Source organism: Rattus rattus, chromosome 2 (genome assembly GCF_011064425.1).
Source record: "Rattus rattus isolate New Zealand chromosome 2, Rrattus_CSIRO_v1, whole genome shotgun sequence".
In the NCBI taxonomy this organism is placed as follows: Eukaryota; Metazoa; Chordata; class Mammalia; order Rodentia; family Muridae; genus Rattus; species Rattus rattus.
Genome location: NC_046155.1, coordinates 78,492,914 through 78,506,493, shown reverse-complemented (window position 1 = coordinate 78,506,493; position 13,580 = coordinate 78,492,914). Strand labels below are relative to the sequence as shown.

Sequence of the window (13,580 nt, the reverse complement as noted above, 5' to 3'; positions counted from 1 at the left end):
GAAAGAACATGAGAAACTAGAGAAGAAATGCTAATGAAACATTAAAGGAGAGATCAAATGAATGGCAAGACCAGAAGGCATCTCTGATAAGGCAGACACCTAAAAAGGAAAACTGGGATGGGAGTGGAAGAGAGATATACTTCTTGGGACAATCACTACCCAATTAAAAATATAACCACAAACTTGCAATCAACCAAAGTATGTGACCCAGGGTCACCAGCCCTTACAGCTGATGAAAACGGACTAGACACTACTTTCACATGAGGCACACTCTTACTTCATTTGACGCAAGTTTTCCAAAGAGCTGTCCTATCTCCTAGAATTTCTCTTAGACTCACACTAGTCCAGAACATGTTACTCCACACAATTCACTCCTGTGTTCCTTAAGCCAGTAAAACTAGTTGGAAGACAACCTGAGAGGCTGACAAAGGTGACAGGAAAGATAGACACCCATCAAGAACAGACACCACACGAAAGACTAACAATAGGAAGCTGGAGACGGTAACAGCAGGATTCAAAATGTGGGGCCAAAACAGAACTTGTAAAATGGCTGGGGCAACCCCAGCTGATGGCATTTGCATCCATGGGGAAGGAAAATAAATTTTTGTTCTGTTTTATGGTTGTTGGGGACAGAACCCCAGAACTCACAAATTCCACACAAGTACTCCACTAGTGAGCTACATCCCCAACACAGTGAGTAAACTTACTGTCAACTCTTTGGGTTCTATGGGCCACCCAGGTCACCTTTCTAATTACTCAACCCTTCTACTATAGTGTGTGACTGTGTTAGCTGCAAAAAGCCTTCTTTGACGAAACAAGATGGGTCAGATTCGGCCTGTAGGCAGAGGTCTAGAGATCCATGGTTTACGGAAGTAAGAAAATGAGGTGAATTTAAGGATGAAGGACATGCGTTCAATATCTGCAGCACACAGTGAGAGGCTGAGATGGTAGCAGCACCTAGGAGTGGAGTCCTGCCAGGACCAGAGCATAAAACTGCAAATCATCACTCAAGAGGTGAGAATTACTGGGCTGAGATCACCTAGGGGAGTGAGTAGCTTGGGAAGAGAAGAGACCAACAGTGCTTCCCAGTACCTAGACAGCTGGCCTTCCCCCGTATTCCCATCTGCAGATCCAACCAACCAGGGTAAGAAATATTTGGGGGAAATTGCTTTTGATCTGAACAGATTTTTCCTTTATTACTATTCCCTAAAATATATAGCACAATACTTATTTATATAGTGTTCACAATATACTAGCTATGGTAAGTGATCTAGAAATGATTTAAAGTATGCAGAACAACATCAATGGCTATGTGCACACACTCTGACATTTTATATGAGACCTGAGTATCTAAGAATCTTCACATCTGTCGGGGGGCCTAGGTCAATTCTAAAGGTGCCGGTGACAAATATACAAGGAGTGTGCAGTGTTATTTATAGCCATTAAAGTCTGGGAAGGAAGGGATAGCATAGCACAACCTTCCTTAAGTCATTCTTTTCAAGAACAGGGCTCCTCTTGCTGGGCATGGTGGGGCAAGCCTTTAGTCCCAGCACTTGGGAGGCAGAGGCAGAGGCAGAGGCAGAGGCAGGCTGATCTTTGTGAGTCTGAAGCCAGCCTGGTGTACATATAGAGTTCCAGGACAGCCAAGTCTACACAGAGAACCTCTGTCTCAAAAAAAAAAAAAAAAAAAAAAAAAAAAGCAGGGGGTAGGGGAAGCTCTCAATTTTAAAGATTTATTTATTTTTATCTTATGTGTATGATTGCCTTGTGTAAATACATGCATGTATACACATCATGTATGTGCAGTGCCTCTGAAGGCCAGAAGGTGGCACTGGGTCCTCTGGAGCTAGAATTACAGACAGCTGTGAGTGCACTCTTGGTGCTAGGAACCCAAGTCCTCTGGAAGAGCGGTAAGTAATCTTTAGGTCTGAGCCTTCTCTCCAGCAGCTCATTTTAAAGGAGGGCTTCCACGCCCTTTTCAAGGTAAATAACTTTAAGTTCAGCTGGTAGTGGTAGATTAAAAGGAAACTCCAATTGGCTAGAAAGTAAGGCAGTTCTAAAATAAAATACCTACCAACTTGTTTTCTTCTTAGTATAAGCTACTGTATGTGCAAAAAAATAGCATATATGTTAAAAAAAAAAACAGAAACAAAACAAGTAAATGACAGAACAAATTAGCCACCTACATCTTCGGAAGTAGCTTAATCCTAACTCAAGGATGACTTCTCATGCCACAAGTGTTAGTCTCTGAGCTAGAGGTCAAGGCAGACTGCCCAAGGCCAGATAAAGTTTGCAGATATGTTTTCTTTGGCTACATGGACGGAACTTTTTTTTCTTTTTCATTGCTAAGCATCATAAAACTCTGCAAGAAAATCAGCATTCTGAAGCATCATTAAAAATGGGCGATGTGAGGCAGGAGAGATGGCTCAGCTACAGCTGGTTGTAATACTTGCTGTTCTTGCAGAGGACCTGGGTTCAGTTCCCAGAACACACATAATGACCCATGGCCATCTGTAACTCTAGCTCCAGGAGACCTGATGCCTTTTCTGATCTCCGCAGGCCCATACATACTGTGGTGCACATAGATATGCACAGGCGTATACACTTGCACAATATATGTATGAATATGTGTCCCTCTTTTTAAAAAAGGGAGTTGTGGGGGTTGGGGATTTAGCTCAGTGGTAGAGCGCTTGCCTAGCATGCGCAAGGCCCTGAGTTCGGTCCCCAGCTCCGGAAAGAAAAAAAAAAGAAAGAAAAAAGGGACTTGTGGCTAAACCGCATGTACATTCACCAAGGCAACAAGTGGCTAGAGCGGAAAGCAGCCCCCCTTTAGATGGATAAGTGTTCAACAGTCCCCAGCATCTCCCATTCTCACACCTGCCTTCTAACTCAATTCTTTATTTTATCTGTCCTGGACTTGCTCATACACTATTAATTATAGTTTCTAATCTCTTAGAGTATGGGAGACATTATTTGAAATAAAAGATTTACAGACAATCATATAGGTACATTACTAAAACTAAAATAGATCCACAATCCTTGTTATTTGGGGAGGACAAATATAAAAATAAGCATGAAAGCCACTGACTATAAACTTGATCCGTGATGGCAAGAACATGCCATGCATGAATAGCTACATTTTTATGTATCCTGTGGGGTAATTATATGCACATGTTTGCTACAGAAATAACATGCTGGGTTAGAAGCCATTAGCCAGATTCAGTTGGAGGTTGGTTACCTATAACACTGGCATACACACACACTGCTCCAGAATCTGAAAAGTTCTGAATTCTGAAACTCATCTGGAGCTGACACAGAAGCATCCTTGTCATCACAGCATCATAGCATCAGGCAGGAAGATCAAGAGGCCACCCTGGCCTATACAGCAAGACCCCTTCATCAAAACAAAGACCTTCAGGGTTTCACATCTGGAACCATGCATGGGTCTTTCTGCCTTCAGGAAATTACATGAACAGTAGATAGAGTGCAGTTAACTTGTTTCAATGAATTTTTACTTGGTTACCATGGTATCCACCTACATCAGAATGATACATCCAAAATATTCCATAGTCTGGCATAGTGCACCCTCTATTACAACTGCAAACCATGACGGGTTCTCCCCAGCACCAGGAACTTCTGTCACCAGATGATTCATAACAGTGCCCTATGTTACCTTCATAAATAAAGAGGATGCCAGGTGACTGCTTCCTTCTGTGACTGTTTCCTGGGTTGGGGTGGATTTTTATATACTTGTAAATAAGCTGTTTGGCATTCTAGAATTCTACAACCTGCAACCCACCCAAGGTGGCCTCAGAAAGCCTAAGAAGATGTTCAGATAGTGATTCTTTCCCTATCCTGCTATATCAGAGGCTGGATGGAAGCCACTGGGCTTGGTACCTCTCTTTCCTTAGATGCCCTGTTCAGAGATCTCTGGGGAAAGGTAGAGTGAACCCCAAGTGAGGGAAGAAGCTTGTTAAGTCACTGAGGAGTACAGATTGTTCCCACAGGCAAAGCAAGGAGCTGGTATGTGATAGGTATACACAGGTAATGAATGCTGCCTCACAGAGACGTTTTATACACCATGGTACTAGGGGTACACCATGGCACCACTGTGACATCCGCAGGTAGCCAAGCACTTTGATACTCCTACAGAGTCTTTAGATCTCGATGATTAGGAAGAGGTCAGCAAGGAATATGAAGAGATAAAACCCATTAGCCATGGGCTACACACACAGGGAGCTGATGACCATCCCAATGGGAAAGTTGTGGCTTACTTCAGGACCTATACTGGACAGTGCTATCAGGTCCTGACAGAATTTCCAAGATTCTTCCAGAAGAAGCATGAGATCCATACTTTTCAGATGAAAAGTATTAATTTTTTAAAGTAACAATAAATGAATAGCACCAAATAAAGCCAAGAGAAAAAAACATCTATGACCTGGAAGCCAATAGTCTGCATCTTTGTCTGCGATCATTCATATATCCAGAACATTACAGAGGACTAAGTCAGGGTTCTAGGTTTCGTCACTAATGCAGCTGGTACTATACAAGTCTTTGTTGTTGGCACTGTTCAGGATCCATGCCAGCAAAAGACGCCAGCAGCAACTCCGGCCCCACCTACCCAAGTTATGACCATCACGAAGGCTGGAATGTGGCTCAGTGGTAGAGCGCCTGTCCTAAGCCAAACCTCTAAAGGCATCAAGATACTGCCCAGGGTCTCCTGAGGAAACACAGCCAAGGTAGCAAGCCACTGAGTTACAATAACACCCAACTCACAGCTCCCAAGATTTGATTGAGGCAGATGAATCAAACACCATACATGTCTGCTTCAAAGTCAGAAACCTGGTTTGGATCCACAACTCCGTCATGTACCAGCTCTGTGACCTCTCTGATCTCTGGCTTCCTCATTGTTAAATCAGGAATAAACAGCACCACCCCAGAGCTGCTCAGAAAGTGCAGTAGGTTCCTTATGAGAAGTGCATCAGCTTAATGATCATGGAAGATTCATGACATCTGTTCATAACTCTCCACCTTTCCTGGTGAAAGGCAGCCCGAGTTCTGTGGTCAGAAGTATATGGGCCACAGAGGCGGAAGGCCCACACCATGTCCTGTGTGGGTCACCGAGTAGATGTGCCAGCCTGGCAAATCATAAACTATAAGTGGTAGTCACCGTGGGTGAGAGCCAGGCCAGGTGCTGAGGCACAGTCCTTGGTAAGACACATCACTGTAGAACGGTGAAATTATTACTACGCCCCTATTAAAGACCTCAGCAAATGAAATGAAAATGAGCCCTCCAACAGAGCCAGAGACCAATGGTGCTATGGTGTCAGGTAAAGAAGGAATCAGGAAGTGGAAACTTCCAGGTCCTCTGAGATAAGCAGTTGCTAACACAGCCACAGACCACATTTGGCCTCAAAAATTTTTGTATAGTGTAATGTCGTAATATTGCTGTGCTTGCTTGAGACAAATGTCAGCTAATGTTCCCCAAAACTTACATTTTAGGCAACTTCCTGAGAACTCCAGTTGGGACCCACGTTCCCACAGACACACTCCCACCTTCTTATTAGAACACAGCCCTTCAGGTTCTCTGCGGTCCTTCCCTGGGTTTGTAACCTTGACTTGCCAAATGAAAGCATTCGGACCAACTCCTATGAGGATAGACTCTGACAGGGATGTGTGTGCTCCTAGTTACATCTGTCCAGTTCCTCTCTTGACACACATCAGCTCCTAACTTCATACTCGTCATCCTCCTGCACAGCCTCCTCTACCCAGACAACATTTACCCACCAGCACTCCTTGACTCCCTGGTGCACCCTCTGCCCTCTCTAGTTTATCTGAAGCCAAGAGTTTTCAAGAGGGAATGCTTCCCCTTTTCCACAGCAAGACTGCAAAAGCTCAACGAGGCTTTTCTTGCTTGCCTAATCAGTGTCTGCCCATTCTCCTTCTGCTGGTAACAGTGCCCCAGTTTACCTTTGGGAACCAGCACTCCTCCGCTCTCTATTTGGGTGGGGTTAAGTCCATTCCATTTCCCAGGAAAGGCATGTGACCCAGAAACAGAGCCAATCCAGGACTTTGGCCACAGTCACAAAGTATTCTTTTCCTCTGAGACTTATGCTGGGGATAATGGAAGTCTGTGAACACAGCCTGTCTAAAGAGTGAACCCCCCAGAACGCTCTCAGATCCAGCACTGGGATGACTGGGGCAGGAGGACTGGGAATTCTGGCTATACAGTGAGATTGTCTCAAACAAAAGCAGTCCTATGTCTAGACTCCTGCTCACAGGCCAAAGAATTCCTTTCTGCTCAGGCACCTTGAATTATTTTTTTTCCTTCCCCAGAAGAGACCTAATTCTTGCAGGAAAGTCTGAAAGCAGCGTGTGGAGGTGGAAGGAAAGCAGAGGCTCTGCTCACGCCTCCCAAGAGCAGCTTTCACGAGCTCCTCCAGCCAGCGGCAGACAGGTTCTCCTCTGTGCACCTGCTAGCCTTCCGGAAGTGCTTATCTTATGTTCACAATTACTTGGGGTTTGCCTATCTCCTCCATACATCTACCGAGCAGCTCTAGGGCAGAGATCTCATTTGTATTGGTCTTTGATTCTTTAGTATCGCACAGTGATATACAGTGCAGCCTCAGTGTCGCTGAATAGGAGGCTCAACAAAGAGTGGGTGACAAAGACATCCATCCCACTACTCTTTTTTAGGGCACCCACATCGTGAGAGCACCTCATAAGCCTTGCCCACAGACTCATCCATCCTCAGCACAATAATTGCATCATGGTAGCTCATTCTTTCTAGGCATTGCTAATCCATGCCAGTCCCATGAAACTTCTCAGTGGAGTTGTTACTCACGAGCATTCCATCCTACAGAAATTCCTCACTGCAAGATAGCACCTGGAGCTCCACAAACTGATAACGGTGGACGTTCACATATATAAACTCCTTCTCTATCCAGATCACAGCTGGGAGAAATCTGTGCTAGAAAAGCATTCATCTTTATCCAAATACTCCTTCTGATGCATACCAACCATCTGGCTCACTGAATTATTCTCAGTTCTGTCCATTTTTCGTCCTAACCCCTTATGGTCACTTAGAGAGAACACACACACACACACACACACACACACACACACACACACACACACACACACACACACGGGATGGGGGGGAGGTTATCTAGGAAATCAACAACAAGAGAACAACAGGTTTTCTCCCCAGTAAAAACAGATGTTCTGACTTTAGTCTCATGGCTGCCACACCCTTACAGCTCTGTAATAGCTGCAGCTTCCCCTGGCATCTAGCAATAAAGACTTTCAAACAGAGTCAAAGGTCAGGACCAGAATTACTGTCCCAGTATGAATCACTACCACTCTATCCTGTTCATATTTTCCCAAACTTAATCCTGCAGCACCAGGCCATGTAGTACCAGCTAGAATCCTGGAATTAACAATTTTGACAGGTCATCTGTTGTGGGATGGGAGTCACCGACCCTGGGAAACAAAGACACATAGGAAAGACTCTGACTTTCAGGGTGCTCATCTTGCCAACACAAGCAGGTAAAGAGGCAGTTTGATGATAGAAAGAAGATGGTGCCCATCTGAGACAACAAGGATCTTCTAAGGGCACAGAGACCGAGTGAGGTGAAGAATGAGAGAGGTTATCTATCAGCTAGGTGTGGTAAGAGAGGCTTCGGGGGATTCCAGGAAGAGGGTAACATGTAAGAAACATAGGCCTCCCATGGAAACCGAAAGTGGGCAAGTATGGCCAGAATATAAAACTAGGCAGAGAGGCTAAGGGAAGCAGGGGCCACAAAACCCTAGTTTTCAAGACAGAAAGCTCTCAGAACTTTGCATAAAACCAGCAACTTTCCCTTGCCCCACACAATACAAAACCTGATAAATAAATAACGAAGACATTGTGGTATCCACTAAGTTTTGATTCTGCCATGCATACTACTAAGAACTCTGAAAGGAGTACAAGACTCATAAGAAATAATCACTTCTCATAATATTTCTTGTTCAAGCCATTAGGACTACTTGCCTTGATCCTTCACTTTCTCTAATTCTACAAACAACAAAAACTAGGCATTTCTGGGTTTATGGGGGCAGGGACTGAGTCTGGATAAATGATACTAAGATTATGCGATGGAGAGGGTTTTTTGTTTGTTTTTTTCTTTTCTTTTCTTTTCTTTTCTTTTCTTTTTTTTAGAAACTCACTAACAAAACTTAGCAAAAAGTTGAGGGAAATGAAACATTGCAAAAAGCAAATTTAGAACACCCAAGAGGAAGTAAAAGTATTTTCCTACACATAAAAAAAGAAGTGTCTCACGTGCTTCAACCAAACCAAGCTCCCCTTAACTGCTAGGGGAGGAGGGAAAGAGCAAGAGCTGTGAAAAATCCATCTCTCTCTGTGCAGAATAAACAGCAAATTGGTTCAGCACAGCTATCTGCCCTGCAGACCTTGAAATATTTGTTCCAGATAGCACAGCACATGACAACAGCCTCCTGAAAGCTCTAAAAACCGCAATCATTCCTGATCTACAGCCTACTTCTTATCTACTGTCCCTCCTGTATTCTATCATTAAAAATATCAGTTTCTTGTCAAGCACTCACGCAGTCTCACAAAATACCACATCCCAGGTGAGAAAAGGCATCCTTTTCTCTTTCCAAACCTACCAGACCTCAAGAACTCGCGGCAAATTCCCCAAAGCCTGGATTTTGAGACTGCACTTCTCGATTCCTTCACAGAGGGGAGGGAGGCTGAACTTAACTGGGCAAGCCACACAAGACTAACACCCTTTGGATTCCTAGTGAGCAGCAAGCTCTTCCCGGGGGAAGCCTGCAACAGCGGGTCGGCGGGGAGAGCCTGAGAACACCAGCCCCAAAGCTGAGCGCCTGGCACTGCGTGAGGCACACAAGTTTACGGAGTTTTCACACCAGGCAGCGAGCTCCGGCTGGCGGGGACAGGGAGGAGTAAAGACTCGCGTGGGTCTCCTAAGGGCGATGCTCCTCGGGGCAGGACAATGGGCAGCGCCCAAGCCTCAACAGGGCGCAGACCCCCGCCCCACGGGGCCCAGGCCCGGCCGCGCCCGGCTCTCCCCGCTCCCCGGCTCCTCGCGCGCAGGACCGGCCCGCCCCCCCGCGCGCCTCCCGCCAGCGCGCCCGGCTCACTCGCCTGCCGACAGTCTGGTTGGCCAGCTGCTTCATGCGGTTGAATTGCTTCTTCATGGCGGCGGCGGTGGCGGCAGCGGCAGGCCGCGGGGCTCGGGACGAGGAGAGCTGGGGACCGTCTGGCGGGTCCTACCTACATCGCTTCCCGGCCCCGGAGGCGGTGACGGAGGCTACAATTCGACCCCGCCCTCGCGCGTCACTTCCAGCCCCGCCACCCGCCCCTACCACGAGTGGGGCCGAGCCGAGCCGAAAGAGGCCGAAACCAGAGAGGTGGAACAGGTGCGGACAGACCAAAAATGGGTGGAGTTAAGCCGATCAGGGCGGGGACCGGGGAGGCCGCGCCGAGGTGGGTGGAGCCTAACCGAACAGGGCCGAAATCAGATAGGTGTAGCCGAGCTGGCCAAGCCCGGCCGAAACCAGAGAAGTCAGGCAGAGCAGGACCGGGCAGAGCTAGGCAAAGTTAGGGGTGGAGCCGAACCAATCGGTGAGCCAATAGGAGACGAATGAGCGTGGCTTTGAGGGCTAGAGCGGAGAAGAGACCCGGCGGTTCTGAATTAGAGCCGAACAGGATGGGCAGAGCAGAGCCAAACTTAGCTACCTACTCTAGTGGTGACAATTAGAACGCGAGTGAGCCTCGCAGATCTTGGCCCGGTCCGGCAAGGCGGAACGCAGAGATGGGGCCTTGCCCAGCCGGACCGGAGAGTCCAGCCAGCTGGGGAGGGAAGTTATGAGGGGGAGGAGAGTCCGGCCAAGCCTAGCCGAATAGGATGCCTAGTCAAGCAAGGGAGAACTGAAACGAACTGAGGTTAAGCTGAGCCGAGTGGACCTAACCTAGAGCGGTGCGTCTGACCAGGGTATATCCTAGTTGGGCAGGAGTGAGCTGAAGCAGATCTATAGGGTGAACCAGCTCCACGCCCTCAATACCTGAACCCCTTGCCCTCTTTCCTACCCATAGAGCAAAGTATCTGGAGAGTGAGTGTCATGGAGGCCTGCGACTCCTTTTAGCAGGGAAAGGCTAAAGAGTATGGTCAATCAGATGAGGGCCACCTATAGAGTATACACCCGTGTCCGGCAGGCAGCCAAAGGAAACTGGCCTTCGCTAGGCCCCTGCACTGATGGGTCTCTGAGTTCCTGCTGCCTTAAATGACAAGATTCTGATTCCCCGCCCTGCAGGTACAGTGGAGCTGGGAAACTCAGTGGGACCATTTCGGTTTTGCTGAGCCCTTTCTTCCAATTGAACCAAGCTAGTTTTATAACTTTCAGTCATGCTCTCCTGACTTGGCGGCCTTGGCTCCATATACATAACATTCCCCGTGTCCAATGGGCTATGGCATCCTTCACAGTCTGTGTGATGGTTTAAAGTGTCAACTTGACAGGATCTAGAGTCACCTTAGAAACAAATCTCTGTGTCTGTCTGTGAAGAATTATCTACCTTGGGTTCATTGATATGGGAAGGCCCACCCTAAATGTGGGCCACAGCATTCATTCCGTGGTGGCCCCAGACCACAGAAAACTAGCTGAGCTGGGAGCTTTCATCTCCTTCTGCTTTCTGAACGTGGAGGCAATGTGGTCTCGCTGTGGGCAGGCTCATAATGCCTATTGCAGTGCCTTCCCCATCCCTCCCTCCAACTGAAAGCTGGACTAAACCTTTCGTCCCTCGTCCCTCACGTTGCTTCATGTCCTGCATTTCCTTACAACAGAAAGCAAAGAAACTAATGCAAGGGACATCTTAAGCTCAAAGAACAAGAAGCTTAAAAATCTGTAACGATTACAACTCAAGTGGGAAGCCTCGAGTCAGGCAGAAAACTGCAAGTCATCAACATTAATTACAACAGGAAGTGTTGAAATAAGGCTTCGTTTTGTTTTTGTTTCGTTTGGGTTTTTCCGAGGAGTCTTATGTAGGCCTTAAAGGATGGCCTTAAATTTCTGATCCTCCTGCCTCCAGTGGCCAAATGCTAGAATTACAGGCTTGTGGCACCCCATCCGACAAGATTTATTGAAGCAAGATAGACAGGACTTCAAAACCATTTGCTCAATCTGAGTCAGCCATTGAGTCACTACATTTAGATGCTACCATGAAACTAGACAGTGGTGACATAGGCCTGAAACCTAGCTACTCAGGAGGCTGACCCAGAAGGATCACAAATTCCAGGTCAGCCCAGGCTACGGAGAGCAGTAAAAAACAATGCAAAACAGATGTTGTTATATTGAGGAGCACTGTACAAACTTCATTCAGTTGTGGTACCAATCATGCATTAGCTTTCCAAGTGGATGACGTGGATTTTAATGTCAATTTGGTCACAACATGGACAGAGAAAGTTTTAAGACATGTGTCTAAAGCCGATCCTTGAGGAGTGTTGCTCAGACTTGGCTATGTAGAAGGAAGAGCTAGTAGGGGAAAATGAAATCTAGCAACATAAAAAACTTAAACGGAACAGAAACCAGGGAACTGTCAACCATCGAATTCAGTTGTCAACCACAGGCATCCGGAAAACCTCCGTGACTCTGAACCAAAGGCAGAAGAGTTAGAAATCATGCTTCAGCCAAGTGGCTCAGGAATTGAAGTCACCAATCTCTAAACCTCAGACCGTGCTAAGCACCGATCTAGAGAGCACAAGAGATGGCCCGTCAAGGAAAAGTGGTTGCTACCAACCTTCACCAACTGAATTCTCTCTCTGGGACCCACACGGTAGAAGCAGAAAACTGACTGCAGCAAGTTATTCTCTGACCTTCGTGTGCACACAGTGGCACATGTGTACCTACACACACACACACACACACACACACACACAGAGAGAGAGAGAGAGAGAGAGAGAGAGAGGCATTTAATTTTTCCAACTGGCATACCTACAAAAAGTAGAGTCAAGCCCCCAAATGGAAGAACTTGAAGACACAGTTGAAGATTTAAATAATTATTCCCTATACAAAGTAACAGAGTTTGACACGGGAAGAAAGCATCTCATCCTCCATTCAAAAGAAACGCAGTCTTAAATGTAGACCTTTGACAGTACAGGCTTGTGTGATAGAGCAAAGTGATACAGTGGAAGAAGGGAAATCTGAAAAGCTCAGAGCTTCCAAAGGAATTCAATAAATGCACCTAAGAAAACAAGAAGATTTATAGCATAGGATAAAAAAAGATTCCTCACCTCCGCAGAAGAAAGAACTACCTGGAGAAGATGGGACACCTTGGGGAACACCAGAGTGGAGTGAGCCTCGGCTAACGTGCTAGACGTCGTCACAGAACTACAAGCCACTGTGTCTCAGCCAAATGTTAGAAAGACTTGCTCAAGGAGAAAGAGCAACGTCGGTGAAAACTCCTGAACATAAAAAGCAGTGTCAGACACACCTGCTTCAGTCTTTGAAGAGAAGGGCAGGGGTTAATTTAAAAACCAGCAGAAATTGGGTTGGGGATTTGGCTCAGTGGTAGAGCGCTTGTCTAGCAAGCGCAAGGCCCTGGGTTTGGTCCCCAGCTCCGAAAAAAAAGAATAGAAAAAAAAAACACAAAACAAAAACAAAAAAACAAAAACAAACAAACAAAAAAAACCCAGCAGAAACAAATAACTACCTCGCCTATTCACAGTTTTTTTTTTTTTTTTTTTTTTTCGGAGCTGGGGACCAAACCCAGCGCCTTGCACTTGCTAGGCAAGTGCTCTACCACTGAGCTAAACCCCCAACCCCCACAGTTCTTTTCAGAGAAAATTCAAGAAGCAGCTCAGTTGGTAGAGTGCTTGCCAAGTATCCATAGGGCTCTGGGCCAACCCTTAGAGCTATATAAATTGGCTATAGTAATGCAGGTCTGTAATCTAACAACTGGAAGGTAGAAAGAAAAGGGTTGTAAATTCAGAGTTATTTTTGGTTATATGCAGAACCAGAGACCAGCCTGGGCTATATAAGACCCTTTCTCAAGAAAAAAAAAGTCTCAAAACAGTAGAACAGATCAAAATTCAGCTGCAAGAAAAAGACAAAGAGTGTCAGGGCAGGGAGGTGGGAAGGGGTGGGTGGTTGGGGAGGGGGAACGCCCTCATAGAAGAAGGGGGAGGGGGATGGAATAGGGAGAATAGGGACAGGAAACCAGGAAAGGGGATAACATTTGAAGTGTAAATAAAAAAAATCCAAGAAAAAAAAAAAAAGAAAAAGACAAGAGATTCAAACACATTCTGATGTTTTTCAAATAGAAAATGTTCAGTGTCTAGATATAGAAACTAAAAGGAAGAAAAGAACAATCATTTGATTGCTCAAGTAATAAACTCCACTTACAAATGAGAACGAGGCTCTTATTGAGTAGCCTGGGTAACAAGAACGTAGCTCACCAGACGCCAAATGTGAGCAGGAACTTCCCAGTCTCTTGAATACAGCAACAGTGTACTCACAAACATGAAATAATAAATAAGTAAAAATCTTTAAAACATAAAAAAGGA

At 46.0% G+C, this 13,580-nt stretch overlaps 1 protein-coding gene across 4 annotated transcripts in view; it reads right to left on the bottom strand.

The window, feature by feature from the left end:
• Window positions 1–9,343, bottom strand: part of Arhgap17 (Rho GTPase activating protein 17) — an 89,286-nt gene extending 79,943 nt beyond the window's left edge. For all 4 annotated transcript variants that reach the window (XM_032892706.1, XM_032892705.1, XM_032892709.1 and 1 more), the window contains exon 1: window positions 9,167–9,343. In XM_032892706.1, coding sequence (XP_032748597.1) covers window positions 9,167–9,219 — 53 coding nt within the window. In that variant the 5' untranslated portion in view covers window positions 9,220–9,343. The remainder of the gene's footprint in view (window positions 1–9,166) is intronic.
• Between the last annotated feature and the right edge of the window lie 4,237 nt (window positions 9,344–13,580).